Source organism: Myotis nattereri (genome assembly GCF_964212035.1).
Source record: "Myotis nattereri genome assembly, chromosome: 7".
NCBI classification, from domain to species: Eukaryota; Metazoa; Chordata; class Mammalia; order Chiroptera; family Vespertilionidae; genus Myotis; species Myotis nattereri.
The window spans coordinates 9,623,324-9,644,773 of record NC_138082.1 but is presented as its reverse complement, the minus strand read 5'-3'; the positions used below and the strand labels follow the sequence as shown (position 1 = coordinate 9,644,773).

The window sequence follows — 21,450 nt, the reverse complement described above, 5'->3', positions numbered from 1 at the left end:
TATACAGGAATATAATTTTCTTAACATTTTTATGGATTCTATTCCTGTGCTGGGGGATGGGAGCAGACTGGGAGAAGTCAATGGGGAGGGGGGGAGTGGAGGAAACATGTAATACTTTAAACAATAAAGAATTTTTTTAAAAATACTAATACATATATAATGTTCTGTTTAAACTGAACAAAAAAGGTAAGCCCTCTAATGTTAAAAATCTATAGTTACCAAATAAAAGACATTAAGGCATGTTTGGTTAAATTTACTTAATTACTTAAATTTAGTTGTACGTAAAATGAGCTAACATCTCAATGTAAGCTCTTATCTATATACATATTTTTTAAATATATTTTTATTGATTTCAGAGAGGAAGGGAGAGGGAGAGAGAGATAGAAACATCAATGATGAGAATCATTGATAGTCTGCCTCCTGCACACCCCATACTGGGGATGTGCCCTTGACTGGAATCAAACCCGAGACCCTTCAGTCTGCAGGCCGACGCTCAATCCACTGAGGCAAACCGGTTAGGGCTCAATAAAACATTTTTTTAAAAAACTATATTCAGTAAAAAAATAAAATATGCATTTAGTAATCAAATGATTATATACAAAAGTGCCCAAGAAAAGAGTCACGATTAAAGTAAGAAAAATAACTTACATGATAACTAAAAGACAAAGATGCAGACCTCTGAGGCTCCTGACATTCTAACCACAGCATCTCCTGGCTTCCAGCTCACCTTGCTCCCATTCTCTCCTCTCCAGCTAAAAGTTATGCTCCAGGTGTGGAGCACACACCTTGCATCTCTCCTCTCTGCTCCTTCACTTGGTTTAGGTCTTCTCTGGCAACATACTCTCTTCTCCATTTCAACCTGCCAAAACCCTACTAACTTCTCAAGGTTTAGTTCAACCTTTCCAAAATAACTCCTAGTGTGGTATAATAATAATAACAACAATAAGCAGCCATAAACACTCTCTCGTTGGGTATGATCATAAAGGCTCTCTCATCTCCTCCTCAGAACAGTTCTGTGAATTAGGCAAACCTTCATCCTCCTGTTTTGTCAGCCTATGCCTGGAATCACAATCCCTCTTTACTCCTCCCCATTCCCCTTGCAAATGAGCAAAACACACCAGCAAGCACATAGCATCCCTCTCTTTGGCTCTGGGAATTGACTGATGGATGGTATTAATAAAAACAGTGTCATCAAAGGCAAATAAGAAAAGCGACAAAAGTAAAGAAACAGACAACACTGCATAACTTAATCAGTGACTGCTTAGTCCTGGCCAATGTGGCTCAGTTGGTTGGAGCATTGACCTGTACACCAAAAGGTGGCGGGTTAGATTCCTGGTCAGGGCACATACCCAGGTTGCAGGTTCCATGAGACCGCTGATCAATGTTTCAATGTTCTCTCTCTCTCTATCTCTCTCTCTATCTCTCTTTCCGTGTGTGTGTGTGTGTGTGTGTGTGTGTGTCCCTTCCTCTCTCTGGAATCCATTAAATAAATAAGTAAATAAATAAATAAATAAAGACAAACAAACAAACAATTGTTTTAAAAAGAGGGAAAGGAAAGAGAGGGAAGGAAAGAGAAGATGCTGATTTGCCTTGCTCTGTGTTTTCACCATGTCAGGCAGATGGGATAAGACCAGCTATGTGGTCATGCCACCTCTACGGTAGAGGATGGGGCTGGAAGGGGAAGGTAATGACCCCCACAAACTGCAGAGAGGAGCGCTTTACTTTAATTAATTAATTTACTGACTGATTTTTAGGGAGAGAGAGAGAAACAATGATTTGTTGGTCCACCCATTTATACATTCATTGGTTGATTCCTGTATGTGCCCTGACCAGGGATGGGCCTGGCAATGTTGGCGTTTCTGGATGAAGCTCCAACCAACGGAGCTAACCACCGGGGCCACAAGCACTTCAATGCTTATCTCTGTGGGTTTTGTTTTTTGAATCTCTCTCTCTATGGCTTTTGTTTTTTTTTCTTTTGTTTTTTGTGTTTTTGTTTTCTTTAAGGTGTGCACTTTGTTGAACTGGTCTCAAGTCCTCAAGTCAGTCAGTGCACAGGTAAGCCCTGCTTGGCTACCTCCACACCTCAACCCACTCCCAGGGGACCAAAAGCCTTCATACATCTCAAGTTGGGGACAAGAAGAGGGGGCCACGATGGCTGGCCATTCAAAATAAAACAAAAATAACAGGTATTAAGGCGAAGATTAAAAAATTTGGATTACATAATTTACACAAAAGCAATGCTACCACCCTCCCCGTGTAGACTCGGGAGGACTGGCCCTTCTTAAGGAGAGTGGGCGGCTCTGGGGCAGGCAAGGGACTTCCTGTAACAGTGCATCTCTCCTATTTGGGATGACTATTTAAAAGAAGAACAATGTGCAATCAAAGTCATCGGCCACATTGTAGAACTTTGGGGGTGCTTGCTCCAACAGACTGCTGTCACCCTCACCATGCTAATTTTTAAATCCTGAGTCAAGCGCCCACCCCCCCAAAATCAAACAAACAAACAAACAGTCCACCTAGAAGCACTTGCATGGACGATGGTGGGGCCAGACTCCTCATACCCCTGCTTGGTGCTCCACATCGGCTGGAAGGTGGACGGCGAGACCAGGATGGAGACTCGCGCTCCGGGGTGCAATGGTCTTGACCTTCATCGTGCAGGTCGTGCTGGGAGCCAGAGCAGTTATCTCCTTCTGCATCCTGTTGGCGGTGCCGGGTGCATGGTGGTTCCACCAGGCAGCACCGTGTGGCAGCGGCACCGCTCGTTGCCCATGGCGATGGCCTCCCCGTCCGGCAGCTTGCAGCTCTTCTCCAGGGAGGAGCTAGAGGCCGCCGGGGCATTCTCCTGCTCCAAGTCCAGGGCGATGCAGCACAGCTGCTCCTGGATGTCGCGCACCATCTCCCGCTGGGCGGTGGTGGTGAAGCTATAGCCATGCTCTGTGAGCACCTTCATGAGGTAACTCAACGGTCCAGATGCAGGATGTGGGTGACCCCATCCCCAGAGTCCATCACAATGCCAGTGGCACGGCCTGGATGGCCACGCACATGGCGGGGTGTTGAGGTCTCCAACATGATCTGGGTCATCTTCTCACTGTTGGCCTTGGGGTCCAGACGGGCCTCAGTGAGCAGAACAGGGTGCTCCTCAGGGGCCACATGCCCCCCATCCCCACCCCTGCAGCTCGTTGTAGAAAGTGTGATGCCAGATCTTCTCCCTGTCGTCCCAGTGGGTGGCGATGCCATGCCTGATGGGGTATTCAGGGTCAGGGTGGCTCTCTTGCTCTGGGCCTCATCACCCACGTAGGAGTCCTTCTGGCCCATATCCACCATCACGCCCTGGTGCCAGGGGCGCCCCACATGGAGGAGACAGATGGCCCTGGGGGCATCCCCCCCAAAGCCCGCTCTGCGCAAGCTGGAGCTGGTGTGTTCCACACATGCAGCAATATCATCATTCATGGTGAGCAGGGTGGTGTGGGTTGAGGAAGGTGGAAGAGGCGAAGTCTGGTGGAGAGAAACCAAGATGGCGGCATAGGTAAACACCGGAAATTGCTGCCTTGCACAACCACTTCAAAAATACAACTAAAAGACAAAACGAACATCATCCAGAATCACAGGAAGGCTGGCTGAGTGGAAATTCTACAACTAAAAGGAAAGAGAAAAGCACACTGAGACTCAGAGGAGGTGTGGAAGTAAAGCGCAGAGGTACGGAGGCGCACATGAAAAGGGCTGGCAACTGAGGACACGGTTGTCTTTTTCAATTGGGAGGGAGTCTCAAGCTCCCAACTGCTCTGAACTCCAGTTCCGGGAGAGTCTCTGTGGACCCAGACTCATATGGGGAGAAACTGGACTGTCAGGTAGCGGTCGGAACTCAAGGGCGGCTTTCTCTCAGAAGTGCTTGTAGTGATTATCAGGACACTGAGATGCGGGGCCTCTTAGGGTAGGACTGAGGATCAGCCATAGTTGTTTGCTCCACCCTGTTGATTCCCTGAGACCCCGCCCCACCCAAGCTGTGTGCAGAGGCTTTTGCATATGAATGACCTGGTCCTTTGCAATCTAAAATTACCTAACAAACTGCAGCTGGGTCAGAGAGACCCAGAACATCCAAAAGAAGGCCCATGGCCCCGGACCAGCTTGCATTGCTTCACAACTGGGCCTCATCTGGGCACCTCCAAACCACAAACAAAGAAGAGGAATCTGCAGATCTCTCCATATCTCCTGCTGGGTAGCCTCAGACAGAGGCTAAATTATCACCTCCTTAGAGATCCAAGAGCCAGTGTACCCAGTGGTCAGAGTGGGACCATCCAGATTACAACTCCTCAGATCCATAAGGGACACACTCAAGGGGCAGATTCAGTGAGCACCAAAGCCCCACTGAAGCAAGTCTTGCCCCAGAAGGGTGTCATCAGCACAAAAGTTCTCCCACCATAGATACAGCTGATTCTCACAGCCAATTGGCCTGGAGGTCAATTCCTCCCAGTGATACCTACAACAATCAAGGCTTAACTACAAGACTGTGCATACGGCCCACAAAGAGGTGCACCAAGAGTGTCCACCTCAGGTAACTGGGGAGGCTGAGCCACTGGGCCCTATAGGACACCTAGCACAGAAAGCCACTCTATCAACACTGGGAAGCATAAAAAATGCAAAGACAAAGAAATAGGTCACAAATGACAGAAATGGAGGAAAGCAAACTACTGGATATAGAGTTCAAAACCACACTTTTAAGGTTTTTCAAGAATTTTCTAGAAACCGCCGATAAATTTAGTGAGACCCTCAATAAATCTAGTGAGACCCTCGAGGATATGAAAAAGGACCAACTAGAAATTAAGCATACACTGAATGAAATAAGGAATATTATACAGAGATAAGATAGCAGAATAGAGCTGTGATGGCGAACCTTTTGAGCTCGGCGTGTCAGCATTTTGAAAAACCCTAACTCAACTCTGGTGCCGTGTCACATATAGAAATTTTTTGATATTTGCAACCATAGTAAAACAAAGATTTATATTTTTGATATTTATTTTATATATTTAAATGCCACTTAACAAAGAAAAATCAACCAAAAAAATGAGTTCACGTGTCACCTCTGACACGCGTGTCATAGGTTCGCCATCACTGGACTAGAGGATTGCAGGAATCAAGTCAAAGATTGAAATACGAAGAAGCAAAAAACACCCAACCGGAAAAACAAAAAGAAAAAAGAATCCAAAAATATGAAGATAGTGTAAGGAGCCTCTGGTACAACTTCAAGCGTAGCATCATCCGAATTATGGGGATGCCAGAAGAAGAGCGAGAGCAAGATATTGAAAACCTATTTGAAAAAAAATAATGACAGAAAACTTCCCCTACCTGGTGAAAGAAATAGACTTACAAGTTCAAGAAGCACAGAGAACCCCAAACAAAAGGAATCCAAAGAGGACCACACCAAGACACATCATAATTAAAATGCCAAGAGCAAAAGACAAAGAGAGAATCTTAAAAGCTGCAAGAGAAAAAGTTAGTTACCTACAAGGGAATACCCATGTGACTGTCAGCTGATTTCTCAATAGAAACTATGCAGGCCAGAAGGGAGTGGCGAGAAATATTCAAAGTGATGAATGCCAAGAACCTACAACCAAGATTACTTTATCCAGAAAAGCTATCATTCAGAATTGAAGGTCAGATAAAGAGCTTCACAGATAAGAAAAAGCTAAAGGCGTTCATCACCACCAAACCAGTATTATATGAAATGCTGAAAGGTATCCTTTAAGAAGAGGAAGAAGAAGAAAAAGGTAAAGATACAAATTATGAACAACAAATACACATCTATCAACAAGTGAATCTGAAAATCAAGTGAATAAACAATCTGATGAACAGAATAAACTAGTGAATATAATTGAATCAGGGGCATAGAAAGGGAGTGGACTGAAAATTCTCAGGGGGAAAGGGGTGTGGGGGGTACAGGAAGAGACTGGACAAAAATCATACACCTATGGATGAGGACAGTGGGGGGATACGGGCAGAGGGTGGGGTGGGAACCGGGTGGAGGGGAGCTTTGGGGGGAAAAAAGAGGAACAACTGTAATAATCTGAACAATAAAGATTTAATTTAAAAAAAAAAGAAGGCTCTCTATGGCTTTTGTTTGGTGCTTGACTTAATCGCTATCATGGAAAGCAACATAATCCTGAGATGCCCAATTCAGTTTCTAAATTCAACTCGATTTTTAAGTTTCAAAGCTCTTTTCCTTCCCAACTCTGACTGAGAAGCTGTTTCAGCAACAGCACCCAAGGCCTTCACCTCCAAGCTCTAGTCAAATACTCCTTCCCCTCCAACATGCCTCTCGGAGGGTCATTTCCACACCAGCCAGGGCTTCTTCTCCCACCTCATGAACATTCGCTTGAAAGCTACTCTCTGGATAGTGATAGAGAGTGCAGGACTAAAGAAAGGTCTTTGGATTTTCTTTTAAAACTTGAGGCCTGGTGCACAAAATTTGTGCACTGGGGGTTGTCCCTCAGCCCAGCCTGCACCCTCTCCAACCTGGGACATCCCTCTCACAATCCAGGACTGCTGGCTCCTAACCGCTCGCCTGCCTGTCTGCCTGATTGCCCCTAACTGCTTCTGCCTGCCAACCTGATCACTCCCTAACTACCCGCCTGCCAGCCTGATTGACGCCTAACTGCTCCCCTGCCGGCCAGATCGCCCACAACTGCCCTCCCCTGCTGGCCATCTTATGGCTGTGGGCACCACCATCTTTGAGGGCGTGGCAGTCAATTAGCATATTCCATCCTTATTGGCTGTGGGCACCACCATCTTTGCAGTCTGCTGCTCAGTAGTTTGGTCGTCCCTCACTAACACCCCTGCCGGCCTGGTTATCCATTTGGTTGCGATGGTCGCTTAGGCTTTTATATATAGAGATGTGTTTTGATTATTGATTTCAGAGATAGAGAGATAGAAACGTGGATTGGCTGCCTCCCACTGCCCCACACTAGGGATAAAGCCTGCAACCTAGGCATGTGCCCTGACTGGGAACCTAATTGTCAACTTCCTGTGCATGAGATGACACTCTACTAACTGAGCCACACCTGCTCAGCAGTCTTCCGCTTTTCATTTGCAAGAGAGAAAGAGTTTCTTTCTCAGAGTATGCTGCAGCAAGACGTGGTACTTCTCCTTATCAGGTACTCCGCGGTTCCAGTCATACATATTGCTATTCAGTTCAAGGTGGAGATCCACAAGTGGCCGACTTCTGGAGGGAAGGAGAAAAGCGAAAGTGAATGGCATGCAAACATCAAAGAGGAGACAGATTGTCATTAGGGTGAAATGAGCCAACTGAATAGGGTAGTGAAGACCTGGGGTGGGGAGGGAGTAGGAGCTGGGGCGGGGGGTAGGGGGGGAAGGGGAGATATCTGTAATACTATCAGCAATAAAAATATTTTTACTAGTGGCCTGGTGCACGAAACTGTGCACATTGAAAGGGAATTAATTAGAGGAATGTAATTTGGACTCACTAATATCAATAATATGTAAACGTGAGGCAGTCCGCGTTTCTGAAATTCAATGACATGAATTTTAGCTATTACTTTGCCAAATAAATGGAATTTACAGATATCATTTAAAAGAGCACTCAGCTTGTCCTAACTGATTTGGCTCAGTGGATAGAGCGTCAACCTGCAGACCAAAGGGTTCCAGGTTCAGTTCCAGTCAAGGGCATGTACTTAGTTGCGGGCACATCTCTAGTGGGGGGTGTACAGGAGGCAGCTGAATTGATGTTTCTCATCGATGTTTCTAACTCTCTGTCCCTCTCCCTTCCTCTCTGTAAAAAATCAATAATATATATATATTTTTTAAAAAGAGCATTCAGCTTAATATTAAAAATTCTGGCTCCAGGTCAGGTCTGTTTTCAACTTTTAGCCAGCATTGTAAATTGTTTGCAGTATCTGCCCATTTGGGGTTGCCATGTCATGGTTATGAATAAATCGGGCTTGCCATACTTCGTTACAATTGCCATATCGCTGCTGCATATTTCTGAGACTACCGTCAAAGGATGATGGAAGTATTATCATTTTACCATGGTCATTTTCAGAGCTAGATTTGAGATAATCCATCAAACCACTATATTTTTCAACTCTCAACTTAGATTGATTTGCTTTGATGAAATTTATCCGATTGGCCTCCATTTTTTAATATGAATCCATGATAAACTGCTGAGTTAATTTTCCTGGATTTAAAATAGGATTGAATGTGCCCTGCACAGAGACATAAAATCCATAATACTGCATTTGTGTGACTCGTATCCTTATATTTTGTCTAGTATTATTGTCGATTACACTGTTGTCTCTGAGTCTTAATGCAATATCTGTTCCCCAGCCTTTTTCACCATGTAGAAAAAGAATAGGATATGTCATTGCATCTAACGTAGGAAACAGGATATTGATTTGTTTCATTTTAGTGGCATTTGGATTATTGGGATCTGGTTTACAATGAATGAGCAAGTTCGTTTCAAAAGGAGGTTCTCCATCTTCGTTCCTGAGTATGACAGAAACCTCAGTTACACGGGGAGAATTATATCTACCTGGGTCACTGTTACGATAGTGCTTAATTGCCATTGTTACTTCTGTGGGAGCAACACCTTTTGCTGCTGCTTCAGATTGGGCTTCCTTTTCTACCTCATGTAGCATCTTGTACGATTTTGTTAATTCATTTATTTCATGCATGAGGTTGTTGATGTTGATCATGAGTCTTTCTGAGCAGCCCTGGCTTTCTGGCATTGCTAATCTTTTACTTGTAGCTTCGGCTGTATCCAAAATATAGAGTTGAGCAAACTTCCAAGAAACACCATCCGAAGGATGTAAAGTTCCAGCACGGTGATAAACTTGTCCGTGTATCCTAAAACAGTATGGCCCATATCCTGATGGTGATACAATATTTGCCCCCATGGAAGCAAAAGCAAAAGAACTATTTATGGAGCGAATATTTTCCATGAGATTTTTACTGTCAGAATCTTCGTTTGTCATTAATCTTTTTAAATATGCCGGGTAATCTGGAAAATGTATATTATTTGGACAGACTTTCCCTTTGCTACAACATTGAGTAAATTTCCCATTGGCTGGTTTGTCATCAGAGAAATTTAGTGATAGGCAAAATTCACATCGAACAGTCATTCCACCACAACTATGTTCGAGAATTGCATCCTCATGTACTCCATTTTTGCTGAAAAGGCAGTTCCTATCAGTATTGGTAGTACTTGTTGATGACTGTTCTCTAGACATATTCTGTCGTCGCCACTGCCTTCTTTCAACTTCAAAGGCATGTTGGTCTTTAGACATTTTCTGTCGATAATGCCGGTGTTTTTTGGCATCAGAGCAACGTTTTTCCAGAAGCTGGTGTTCAGATACATTCTGTCGCAGGCACCACCTTCTTTCAAGATCAGACACATGCTGCTCTGCAGACACTGTCTGCCGACAACACCTGCATCTTTCGGCTGCAGAGCTACGTTGTATCAACAGTTGTTCTTTAGACATAGTCCCACCTCCCTGCTGTCACGGTCTGAGATGCAGGTGAATGAGAGTCCTGGCTGTCAGGCCACTGAGAGCTGTCTGACCAACAGCTGATTCCGGCTGATTCTGTGGGGGTAGGACTTCCTCCTCCCTGCTGTCAGTTTCCACAGCTGTGATGAGGAAACTGGGGTGACAGAGGGAGCCGCACACTCCATGCCACCCTCCCTCTCGCTCTGCTCTATGTCCAGCGGTCTTCTGCTCTGCCAAGTCCTCCAAACCTTCCGCTCTCCGCTCGCTCTTCCTCTCTGCTCTCCGTTGGCAAGTTCCTGGGAGCCCGCAGGCATGGCTAGGCACACCTGGCCTCCCCTCCCGGGCCAGCAATGGCCGCCGTTGCCTCCTGGGGTGCTTGACACCTGCATATGCAAATTAACCGCCATCTTTGTCAGGTTAATTTGCATAATCACTCTGATTGGCTGGTGGGCGTAGCGGAGGGATGGTTAATTTGCATGTTTCTCTTTTATTATATAGGATTGATTCCAGAGAGGAAGGGAGAGGGAGAGAGAAATAGAAACATCAATGATGAGAATCATTGATCAGCTGCTTCCTGCATGCCCTCCCATTGGGGATCAAGCCTGCAACCTGGGCATGTGCTGTGACCAGGAACCGAACCATGACCTCCTGGTTCATAGGTAGACACTCAACTGCTGAGCCACGCTGGTCAGGCTAAAAAATATAGTTTTTAAATGAGCCAACTGATGGGAAAGTGCTCTTTTCTAAATACTTTACAAGCTGCTTAGTCAGTGATTCAAGCCAGTGGGCAGCACTCTGGCACGTGACTTCAGTCCCCTTCACCAAGGGGCAACTGAATCAAACAATGACCCACTTGGATTGTCTGTGCACATGCAGGATACATGTAAAAGGCCAGTAATGCCACTGGCACCCTGAGTGTCCACCTTAGAACATGGAGTCATCCCTGCTCTGTGCACCCATTAGTGCTGAACCACCACTGAGGTGGTGGTGATCTAGTGCTCTGGGATCAGTCAGGGCGGCTCACCTCTCCTGCTGCAGCTTCTGGGAGAGGCACTGTAGGTACCGGGACGATAAGGTGGGGCACCGGTCCAGCAGAGATGCATCTGCCTTGCACAGGCTCCAGAAGAAGTCGGCTTCTGGGTGAACCGTGCAGGGCTCAGGCTGCCAGGCCTTGGCATCCATGTTGCTCGCTGCTAGCCCATCGACCTCTGGGAGGCTGCTGTCTTCCATGTGACTCTCTGACTTCTCATAGTTCTGAATAAAAAAGAGCTTTGGCTTTCCCAAGAGAGAAGGGCATGCATCTCCCCTGAACATCCTCCTGATCTGATCCAAAGACAGCCCTGAGTGAGTCTGATCCACACCAAACAGGCTCTGCGAGCCCCCTCGGCTCACCAGGACGCACACAAAGCTGTCCTTGTCTTGGTGGTGAGTCCAATAGGCAACTTGGCGAAGATGATGACGCATAAGGCTCATCGTCAGAAATGAGAAACACCAGACTTCAAAGCCCAGGGAAGTGAAGGTGTGCCGAAGAACGTCTGGGGAAAAGAAACAGGCAGGTCATAGGAATGGATACATTACAGGGCTCAGCTCCAAATAGCTGCAGAAAGGGTGGTGTGGGTCTCGAGTCCTCTCACCTCCACCCAGTCGCTGGGGGATGACCTGAAGCCCCTAGGATGTAAGTGGTGACCATTTCCAGACTCTCCAGTTCCCCTCCTGACCTGCTTCCCAGTGTGACCTCTGACTGAGCAGTGGGAACCCTGGGCCAAGACTCCCTACAGTGCCCCCAGAGTCGTCTCCTAGCTTGCAGAAATCCTGGATTGACCCTGGCTCCAGACGTAGAGGAAGGAAGTAGGAAAAGTAGAGGTCGAGTGTGTTGACCTTGCCACACCTGTGGGCGGCATGCTCTTTAGGAAGTGGGTCTTTCCAGCTTTCAACGGAAGTGATGAGACCCACCCTCTGAGAACGCTGTGAGGATTACATGAGATAAGACAAATAAAGCTCCTGGTGCTCCACAGAAATTAGTTCCTACTCTCTTTTTAAAAATCTTTTTGTCCATATTCCAGAAATTTCTATGGCCTTGGAACCCTAGACACTCTACGCAGTCCACTTCTTCTCCATCTGATCAGCTTACCTTCACTGGAGACATAAAAACAGTCTCCCAAATTGTTTTATCTTTCTAATAGCAAGGAGAGACATCTTTTTCTTCCTCGCTCAAAACTTCCACAGTCTTTTTTTTAATTTTTTTTTTTATTATTATTGATTTCAGAGAGGAAGGGAGACTAGAGAGAGATAAAAAAATCAATGATGAGAGAGAATCATTGATCGGCTGCCTCCTACACACCCCTCACTGGGGACTGAGCCCACAACCTGGGCATGTGCCCTGACCAGGAATTGAACCATGACCTCTTGGTTCATAGGTCAACACTCAACCACTGAGCCATGCCGGCCCGGCAATTCCACATTCTTTTGAGCCACCCATTAAGTTTCTGTTTCTTGTTTGAGTGATGTCTCCAGTTTTTAGTTCATTTGTGGGGCAGAGAACTGTCTGTCCCAAGCCCAGAGGCTAAACAAACATCTCCTCATTCAGGTTGCCACCCAAACTATTAGCCCATGAGCTCCTCTGGGTTTTGTTTCCGTGTCTCTTGGCTGTGTGCCCACCTCTCTTTTTCACCTGGGGAATGGTCTTCCGGGAGCCTACACTGCATTCAGTCCAAACCAAACAACACAACAATAATTAGAACAGACATTCCTTCCACCAAGGAACAGAGGGGTCCCACCTTCTGCTAGTTTAGGCATCACAGAAAAGCATCAAGGGAGATACATAACCGAAGGCACCACAAAACTGTTGACAGATTCCCAACTCTCTACACCAAATGGGAATGATGTGCAGTCTGGAGAGTCCCAAATAATTCAAAGGCCCACGGCTGCAACCACTCGTCTTCACTTCCTTGCCCTGCAAGCTTCACCGAGCACTAGTGACATATAAAAGTGAAAGTAAGCAACCGCAATTTCTCTTCTGACTTCTCAGCAGGAAATAGGAAAAAAGACAAAAGGTGGGGCAAGAAACACCGCCTTGGGTCAACAAAAAGCTGGAATAACAGCCACTGGTCAAGCCAGGGCCTGCGTGCTCCGAACTTGATCCACGCAGCTGCGAGCAGCGTCTACACACGCTCGCCACGGGGCTGGTAGAACTTCCCCCCAGGAGAGCTGCGTTTCTCTGTGGCCCCACACCCTACCAGACACGGCTGTTTTAAACAACTCCACAAATTCTTTGGTACTCCTCCCTTAAAAAGACACAGAGTCATCTGCTCCCCTTGAAATGTGGACCACACTTGGTAACTGGTCTTTACTAGTAATGGCTGGACTGTGGCAGAAGGGAGACTGTGACCTCCCAGGCTGGATCCCAAAAAGGCCTTGGCTTCCACCTGGCTCTCTCTCGCTTCTGAACTGCTCACTCTCGGGGCAGCCAGCTGCCATGTCCTGCGAACACTCAAGCAGTCCCAGGGGGAGGCCCGCAGGGGGAGCGAAGGCCTTGCACCCACTCCCCAGCCACGTGGGTGAGGCCTTGAGAAGGTCTTGGGATCTCACACCTCCCTGGCTGACCTCTGACCCTCCCTCCTGAGGGACCCTGGGCCAGAACAGCCAGTGAAGCAGCTCATAACTCCCTACTCACAGAAATTTGTTCTTCTAAGCCTCTATGTTTGGAGTGATTTGCACACATTCTCAGATAAATAATTCATCAGCTAAGTCCTCTTCTCTCCTGCCAGGAAAAGGAAAAGGCTATAACCATGACTTAAGACTACTTCCTTTTCTCCTCTGCCTAGCCCACAGATAAGGTGAGAAAATGAATTTTATATATCACATAATAATGAAGGGATATAAAAAAGGTGCCCATCTCCATAAAACCCTATGAGAAATAAGCATTAGCAGGGAAACGAAGGGCATGATACACAGGGGGCTGACATCCTATTAAATAGCTCGCTTGTCCTCAGAATCCGTGTAGCAGAGGCGGCTAGCTCTGCGCCCTGGCCCTCGCCTGTGGGGTGGGCAAGGCTCCCGCCCCAGCAGAGCACTCAGGCTGGAACCAAAAGTGTCCCCTAAGAAAGCCTGACTAGGTCCCCAGTTCCATCCCCAGTTGTATTCCAAATGGTTCCTTTCTCTGCAAAGGACCCAGAGCTCTCTGATCATGGAGTCCTCTCCCCTCTAGGGGGCAGGAGCAAACAGGGAAACAGCAGCCTCAACACTGTTTACTTGTTAGCTCAGAGAGATGATTCACTTCTTCCCAGACCCTCCCTTCCGGAGAAATTCCCTCCTTTATCAAAGTCCTGGGAAGGAAGCCACAGTCTCGCCCTAGCTGACGTGGGCTCAGTGGATAGAGCGTCGCCCCAGGACTGAGGGTCCGGTATGTACCTCGGTTGCAGCCTTGATCCGGGAGGCTCTCTCTCACATCAATCAATGTTTCTCTCTCTGTCTCTCCCCTTCCCTTCCACTCTCTCTAAAAATAAATGGGAAAATATCCTCAGGTGAGATTAACAACAACAATAAAAAGCCATAGTTTCTTCCTATGCTGTTACACAGGGGTACTGTCAGGACAGCTGTCTGGTGCCTTTATTGGGCTCCTGTGGGTTCCTGCGAGGACAGCAGCTGCCACATGGCTGTGAGCAGGCAGCTGCATGGCACAGGGCAAAAGAGGAACCAGCCTTGGAATCACAAGATCTGAGTGTAAGTTCCGCTCCCCACCTACCTGCTGGGCCTGGGCTTTGCCTAGTCCTGAAAGAGGACTGACTTACCCAGCAGCGGGGCTAAGAGAGGGGTGGGGGCCCGAGGTCAGGGCAGGGGGTCCTTACCTAATAGAACCAGAGAAAAAAGGCTAAAGCTGGAGGGGAAGCCAAGACCCACACAGGTCCCCAAAGCCGAGAACGGGACAATAAGAACAGCAAGTCTGGACGGGCCTCAGACCACGATGGCGCACCCTTTAAACATCCCTCTGGAAAGGCAGTCACTCGGAGACCAGCCTGCCGTCATGGCCGTAAAGTCACATCTCTCCTCTACCAGACGGCGAGGTGGCACGATGCCAGCTGGGAACTGCAACGCTGTTGGGCCAGCAAGAACACGGAGACAGCCCAGTCTCACGTACAGGATCAAGGGGGCGGTCACAGTGTGACGCTGAACAAGTTACAGCCTTAGTTTACGCATCTGTAAAATGGGATTAGCACTGACGCCTATACTACTGGTATGCGCTTCAAAAGGGAGCAGTGGGGATCCGAGGAGGTTTCTGCCAAGACGCTTTGGACACTGTGCGTGCTTGTGAATATAAGGTAGTAAATTTAAAGAAAATCAAGGCAGGCACTTCCAATCACAAAGCACGAGCCTGCGGGTGCCTCTCTCGCATGGAATCTGCCTCCTTAGCACCCAGAGAAAGGTCTCCGCCTCTGAAACGGAAATGGGCTCAGAGTAGTCCGTCTGTGTCCTCCCATAGCACCGCGACTGCCTGCTCCTTTCCCACAAATAGGGGAACAACAGCTTTGGGGCAGAGCGCAAAAGAAACTTCAACAAACCAGTTCCACATTCGAAACGCCCTGGAAATTCCGCTCCTGACCCAGCACTATCTTTGTAAACTTGAATTGTTCTTCAGAAACCGCATTCCGGGAACGGGGGGTGCGGCGGGGGGGGGGGGGGGGGGTCCTTCCGGCCACGCAGTGAGAGCGTGGCTCTTGGTGAGCCGCCAGCCCCGCTGCTGCCAAGCACCCCCACCGCCCGCCTCTGGCTTTCTCATCTCCTGCTGCTCCGCTCCAAGAGCATGTTTACTTATTCAAGATCACAAGGGAAGCAGCAGCTGCTAGAAAGATCCCAGTCTCCGCCCGGCTAAAAAGTACAGGGACATCTTCCAGCTTCTCAGAAGGAGCAGGGAGAAAAGAGAGAGGGCGAAACACTTCTTAACGTCTTTTCGTCAGGAGCCTACACACCAACCAGAGCAGCGGTTCTCAACCTTCCTGATGCCGCGACCCTTTCATACAGTTCCTCATGTGGTGGTGACCCCCAACCATAAAATGATTTTCGTTGCTACTTCATAACTGTAATTTTGCTACTGTTATGAATCATCATGTAAATATCTGATATGCAGGATGTATTTTCAGGGGTCGCGACCCACAGGTTGAGAACCGCTGAACCAGAGCTTTAGATCGAGGAGGCCCCGAGTTCACCTGTCTGTGACCTGATCCATTCCCTTCTCCACTCTGCGAAGCAGGGCCTGGCACAGCCCAGCTCTGAAAGGTCACTGACACAGAGGACACAACTCCACGACCGGCTTTTTAATTCTACCAAACGGAGACAATTAGCCCCAAGTCCCTACGCCTCCGTGTCTGCTCCAAGGGGCGGTCACTGTTCTCTGTGAGGATGCGTCTCAAGAACAAGCCACCAAAAAAATCACCTTATCGTCGTTCACAGCGCGGCTCTGAGACCAGACTGCACCTCATTGCCTCCGTATTTGCTTCACACAGGACCAAGCATGGGGCTTTGCATAGAGGAGGTGCTCAATAAACATGTATGGGATAAAGGAAGAATAAACCTATAAATGTTTGGGGGAGACTTATACTCTCTGGGTAAAAATCTTTTTTTTCTTTTTGAGGACAGAAGATAGGTAGGTATAAGAGCGTCTGCTAAATTCTGCAGTACAGATAAATGGTTTTAGAATCGCGCTGAGATTAGAAGACCGTATTCCTTCATTCACCCACCAAATATTTATTGGGCTCCAATGTGCCAGGTGCTGTGCCAGGTATTGGAGACACAGTAAAAGGGATGGACAAGCCACCCTCCCCCCGCTCCCCACCCCCCTCCCCCCCCACACACACACACAAAACTTCCATTACAGCAAAGTAGCCAAGAGCAGAGGCTGTGGAGTCAAGCTTTCAAATTCCAGAGAAGTTAGGAAGGAAGTTGACCGTGTTCTGCTTGCTCACCTTGAAAATGGGGATAATAGTACCGACCTTACAGTATTATTTACGAAGATTAAGTGAGAATCCATGTGAAGGAATTAGCACATAGTCGAGTTTAAATCAATTTTCCACTCTGATCACCACCGCTCTCAAGTTAGTCATCATATGCCTGTTCGTCTCTTTCAGATCCCTTGTCTCAGCTGGCAATGTTTCTTACCAGACTCCTACACTCTTCCCAAATGTCCAACGTTAACCACATGACTAAGTTAACCAGGCAAGAGGCAAAGGAAACCGCAGGCATCCTTCTAGATGAGGCCCCAGGCTGCTCAGATGGAAATGAACACATGAGGGGCGCTCTGCGTAAGTAAGACCACTGCTAGTCAAAGCAGGATTGATTCCAGGCCTCGGTGAAAATCTCTAGGAGGGCAGCTGGCAAGTGAAGGGCTGGAGGCCTAGGAAGAAGGTGAGAAGAGACCGTGCCTTCCACTCGTTTTACTTTATTTTATTTTTTTAATATATTTTGTTGATTTTTTTACAGAGAGGAAGGAAGAGGGATAGAGAATTAGAAACATCAATGAAAGAGGAACATCAACCAGCTGCCTCCTGCACACCCCCTATTGGGGATGTGCCCGCAACCAAGGTACTTGCCCTTGACCGGAATCAAACCTGGGACCCTTCAGTCCGCAAGCAGATGCTCTATCCACTGAGCCAAACTGATCAGGGCCCATTCATTTTAATCAACACTCTGCAGGGGCTCTGAGTCTCAGCTGGGCTTACGATGGACCCGGGGTCCCTCAACAGATAAACCCACAGCACAACAGGAGTAGGGTGTGCTGTCTTGTTGCTTAGCTGTTCATTGGGCACCTGAGCCCAGGAGGGGTTGTAAAAGAGGCCTCAAGCCCTGTTATTTGTTTTGCTCCCAGAGGCAGGGAGGGCTTGAGTCAAGGAAACAGAGATACAAATGCACCAAAGGCCAATACCTGCTCCTACCTCAGGCCAAAGACACAGGTGCCCCGGGCTCCACCCCCACTTCTACCCTCCTTCCCATCCTCTCCAATCAGCTCTTTCTCCTCCCTCACCCGCCCCGGGTCCTGGCCTTGGACTCAGATTCCCTGTCTCTGCCAAGCCCGTTCACACTGATGACTGGTAGGAGTGGTCTGGCTAGCTTTCCACTTGGGTGTTTCCTCAGAAGTTTCGGCCTCTCAAGTTACCCCTCCATCCCACCCAGCTCCAGCCTGTGGGGACCTGCCCCACTCAGCCGGGCCCAGCACAGGTCTCAGCCCCCAGTTCTCTAGGCCCTCACTCGTCTGGGATCAGACTCCTTGTACCACACACAAAGCCATGCAAGTTCTAGCTTAGTGGTGTGCAACCAAAGTTAAACACACGAACTGGGAAAAGAATGTCAGCTGGCATTCAGTACCAGTCTACAGTGGACCAGGCACCACTCTAAGCCCAACCTTCCTGTGAGGTAGGTCCGGTTACTAATCCATTTTACAGAATAGAAACTGAGGCATAGAGAGGAAAATCGCCCAAGGTCACAAGCTAGCACATGACAGAGCCATTTCACACCCATGCAGCAGTCATATTCCAGAGCCCAACTCTGACCACACTCCTGAAATGCAGAAATACACAAATACACATTCAGTCCCTGCCGGCAAGAGGCCCATAACCCAGCATGGGAAGCAAGCACAGACAATGGGTGTTAGCCACAAATTCACAGCAGATCATGGCTTTATCTGTGTAATTCTCTTTATGCCACAGATGTACATCCCGTGCCATGTGCATCTGGGAACTCAAAGGAATGAAACGGAACTGATTAAAATGGAAAGTAGAAGATAGCTACACCGTCTCTTTTAAAGCAGAATTTACTCATTGAGAAAATATATGCTCCTCTTATGTGGGTACTAATGGCTACAAAAGGAAGGACACTTACTTATACCGAGAAACCAGCATTTCTCACATCTAACCAAAAATAGGACATGAGAAAGACAGATCACATCAGAAATCCTGGGACATCCAGCTTAAGGGTTTCTAATTTGATCTTCTGTCAGATTCTCTGTCCATACATCTCTCCATGGTAACATTTTATGTGAGCCTAAAAGCTAGCTCTGGTTCATTCTGAGAGAATGTTGGAAAGACGGAAGGAAACTGGGGAGACAGGACGACCAATCCTTTTAAGGAAGAGATAGGGAATTAAACATAATGTTATTCCACTTAACTAGCATTTTCTCATTCTCTTTAGATGCATCACCAGTGACTGATGTCATTTGAGTCACCACAATTGGACAAAAGAATCAACCCAGACCCAAACAGTGGTGGCACACACATAGCTCAGACTCAGGGCAACACCCACAGTGCAGAACTCAGTGACACACTGCCTCTGACAGAACACACATCATATTTTTAATGTTCCCCAGAAAAACGTTCACGGTCTCTCTGGGTGAAATGATGAGGCATCTGGTAATACTGAAACCCAGAAAGCCTTCCATCCCACCACCCTCCCCGGGCCCAGGACTCCTCTCTGCCACAGCATCCAGCATGGGAAGACAAGGCTAAAGCTCAGCAACTTGCACAAACTACGCCTTTGTGCCAGGCAACATGCTCTGTGTTCCCCAGGTCCCCTTTCAGTTTCCTCCTGACACACAGCTAGACTGAGTTCTTTGTCTGCTGGGGTTGGGTGAAGCCATACAAGTGAGTTTGCCCAGTGGAATGTGGGGTGGAAATGATGCAGACTATCTGGCTGCTGTGTCTCAATGATTCAGCATCGACCTATGAACCAGAAGGTCACATGCCTGGGTTGCAGGCTCGATCCCCAGTGTGGGGGGAGGGGGGAGGAGGCCGATCTCTCATCATCGATGTTTCTATCTTTCTACCCCTCTCTCTCCAAAATCAATAAAAACATATTTTTAAGAAATTGGGCATACCACTCTGAGGCCTGGTCCCCAAATACATGTGGGATCATGCATTCCCTTCATCCACCAGCCAGACAGAGAGGTTCCTGTGGGAAACTCCAGGGCCTCCAAAGATGGAGCCACTAAATAACCACATGGAACCCTAGCCCAGCGGTTTTCAACCCTTTCCATCTCATGGCACATATAGACCAATGACTAAAATTCTGCGGCACACCAAAGAACTGTTTTTGCTGATCTGACCAAAAAAAAAAAAAGAGGTATAATTTTTTTGCTACTGTGGTGTTAGCTGTTCTCATTTTTTTATCTGACAATCTAAGGGAAAAGAGGTCAGTGCCCCTGGCTAAATATAGTCAGGTATGGCATGTTGTAAACATCCTTGCAGCGCACCACTTGAAAATTGGCTGCCTTAGCCCAATCCACACTGGACTGTGACCTGAAAGGGAAACTCCCCTTCATGCAGAGGTGGGCAGTGGTCCGTGAGAGCCGCGAGTGCTCCGAGGGCCGGCGGGTAGCCTGCCTGTGCCGTGGCCTCACTCTGGAGGCAGCGGTTACCCTGCAGCAGGCACACCTACCTGTGTCGTTGCCGATGCAATCCAGTATCAGGCAGATTCCCAAGGGCTTGCTCTGCATCTTGTACCTGTCCTCTGGGATGGGCTGGAAAACAAAGCAGGCATTGTTAAAGACTCTGGCACCGCTGTTTCCGCAAGGTCTCCCCTGTGTGCCAACTTTCCTTCCGGATTTTCTTAAACAGCCCTTGGGCAGGAAGTCAGTCAACAGACAGAGCCTGACTAGTCACAGCTGACATTTCCATTTAATATCAAATGGTTCCTCTATTCAGGGAATGTGCTTCAGACAACAAGCTATTTCTGTTTTTATTTCATTTTAAGGAGAATCGCAGTCTCTTTCCATGTGTCCTAGCTTTGCAGGAGAAACATCATTTGAAACAGAGAGAAAAGATGGGTCACATATTTCTCAGGAACCTCAGTTTGTACACGTGCTATCATTCCAAATGAGTACAAAAGGCGGCCCCCTATTGCCTCTCCTTACAGAGGTTATCAGCCCAAGAAAAAGCAAGTCAAGGCTCAGTGTCTGGGCTTCCTGGTACACTCAGGAATGACTCAGCTGACCAGGGACGTGGCCCTTGGCATTTCTCTGCATTCCAAAGTTCACAAACACAATCCACTCCAGCATTTTTCTCTTCGCTACGTCCACGGTTCCCCTTCAGAAGAATTCTCAGGAGAATGACACTCTCAGAATCCTATCACTGCCACTAGAAATTCTTAACGGACAGATATTTTTAAAGAAGCCAGTGTTCTCCACAGAGCGTGTGCGTGCGGTGCCATCCCAAATGAGAAAATGGATTCTGTACCCGAGGCAGGAATGCTCCTGATTCTTGAACAGACGTCTTCACTGGTTCTCCTGCGGATGAGAGGGAAATCACTTAAAAGCTGAAGGAGATTTAGCCCACTCCATGCTGGCTGCGTTTCTTCATATCACAAGTGTCTCTTTCCCTATTTCTTCCCCCCATTATCTCTTCTCTCCTCAGCCATACTCAGCTCCAGGGTTCCGACCTTGCACTGTAAAACCTAACCGATATACTCTGCCAGGATGGCTCAGCAGTTGAGCATCGACCCAGAAAACCAAGAGGTCGCTGGTTCGATTCCAGGTCAGGGCACATGTCCACATTTCTGGCTCAATCCCCAGTGGCAGCCCATTGATGATGTTCCTCTCTCATCAATGTTTCTATCTCTCTCTCCCTCTCCCTCTCCCTCTCCCTCTCTCTTCCTCTCTTTGTAAAAATCAATAAAAACATATTTTTAAAAAAGAAAACCTGATAAGGTAACCCAAGTTTCTGTGCTAAAGAAGGGTCATGTAGAAAAACTGCTTAAGTAGCAAGTGAAAGAAGGCTTCTCCAGGTGAGGACCAGGTAACTGCTGAGTTTTTAACTTGAGAATCTAATACCTTCACCACCAACAATACCAATAGCTTTCCTACCTGTGCTAAAACTGTGGGCAACACCCAAGGGAACAGCCTTAGAGACTGAACAGATGGCCAGGTTGTCTTAGCCCAGTGATACTGGGAGATCGTAACATTAAATGTCAATGG

General features: G+C 47.6%; 2 protein-coding genes and 1 pseudogene across 3 annotated transcripts in view; all 3 read right to left on the bottom strand.

Moving 5' to 3' along the window:
* Positions 1–3,448, bottom strand: part of CASP10 (caspase 10) — a gene marked incomplete at its 3' end in the record, with an annotated part of 45,295 nt that extends 41,847 nt beyond the window's left edge. Inside the window, exon 1 of the mRNA XM_081096153.1 lies at positions 2,562–3,448. The remainder of the gene's footprint in view (positions 1–2,561) is intronic.
* The window catches only part of CFLAR (CASP8 and FADD like apoptosis regulator), a 42,706-nt gene continuing 23,257 nt past the window's right edge, over positions 2,002–21,450 (bottom strand). Inside the window, exons 7-12 of the mRNA XM_081096152.1 lie at positions 20,714–20,763; positions 19,917–19,998; positions 10,890–11,032; positions 10,522–10,751; positions 7,056–7,216; positions 2,002–3,495 (exon numbers count right to left, since the gene is read on the bottom strand). Coding sequence (XP_080952278.1) covers positions 7,078–7,216; positions 10,522–10,751; positions 10,890–11,032; positions 19,917–19,998; positions 20,714–20,763 — 644 coding nt within the window. The 3' untranslated portion in view covers positions 2,002–3,495; positions 7,056–7,077. The remainder of the gene's footprint in view (positions 3,496–7,055; positions 7,217–10,521; positions 10,752–10,889; positions 11,033–19,916; positions 19,999–20,713; positions 20,764–21,450) is intronic.
* On the bottom strand, positions 2,517–3,450 carry LOC308522518 (actin, cytoplasmic 1-like; annotated as a pseudogene). Its single transcript has one exon. The product of its transcript is annotated as an actin, cytoplasmic 1-like (transcript).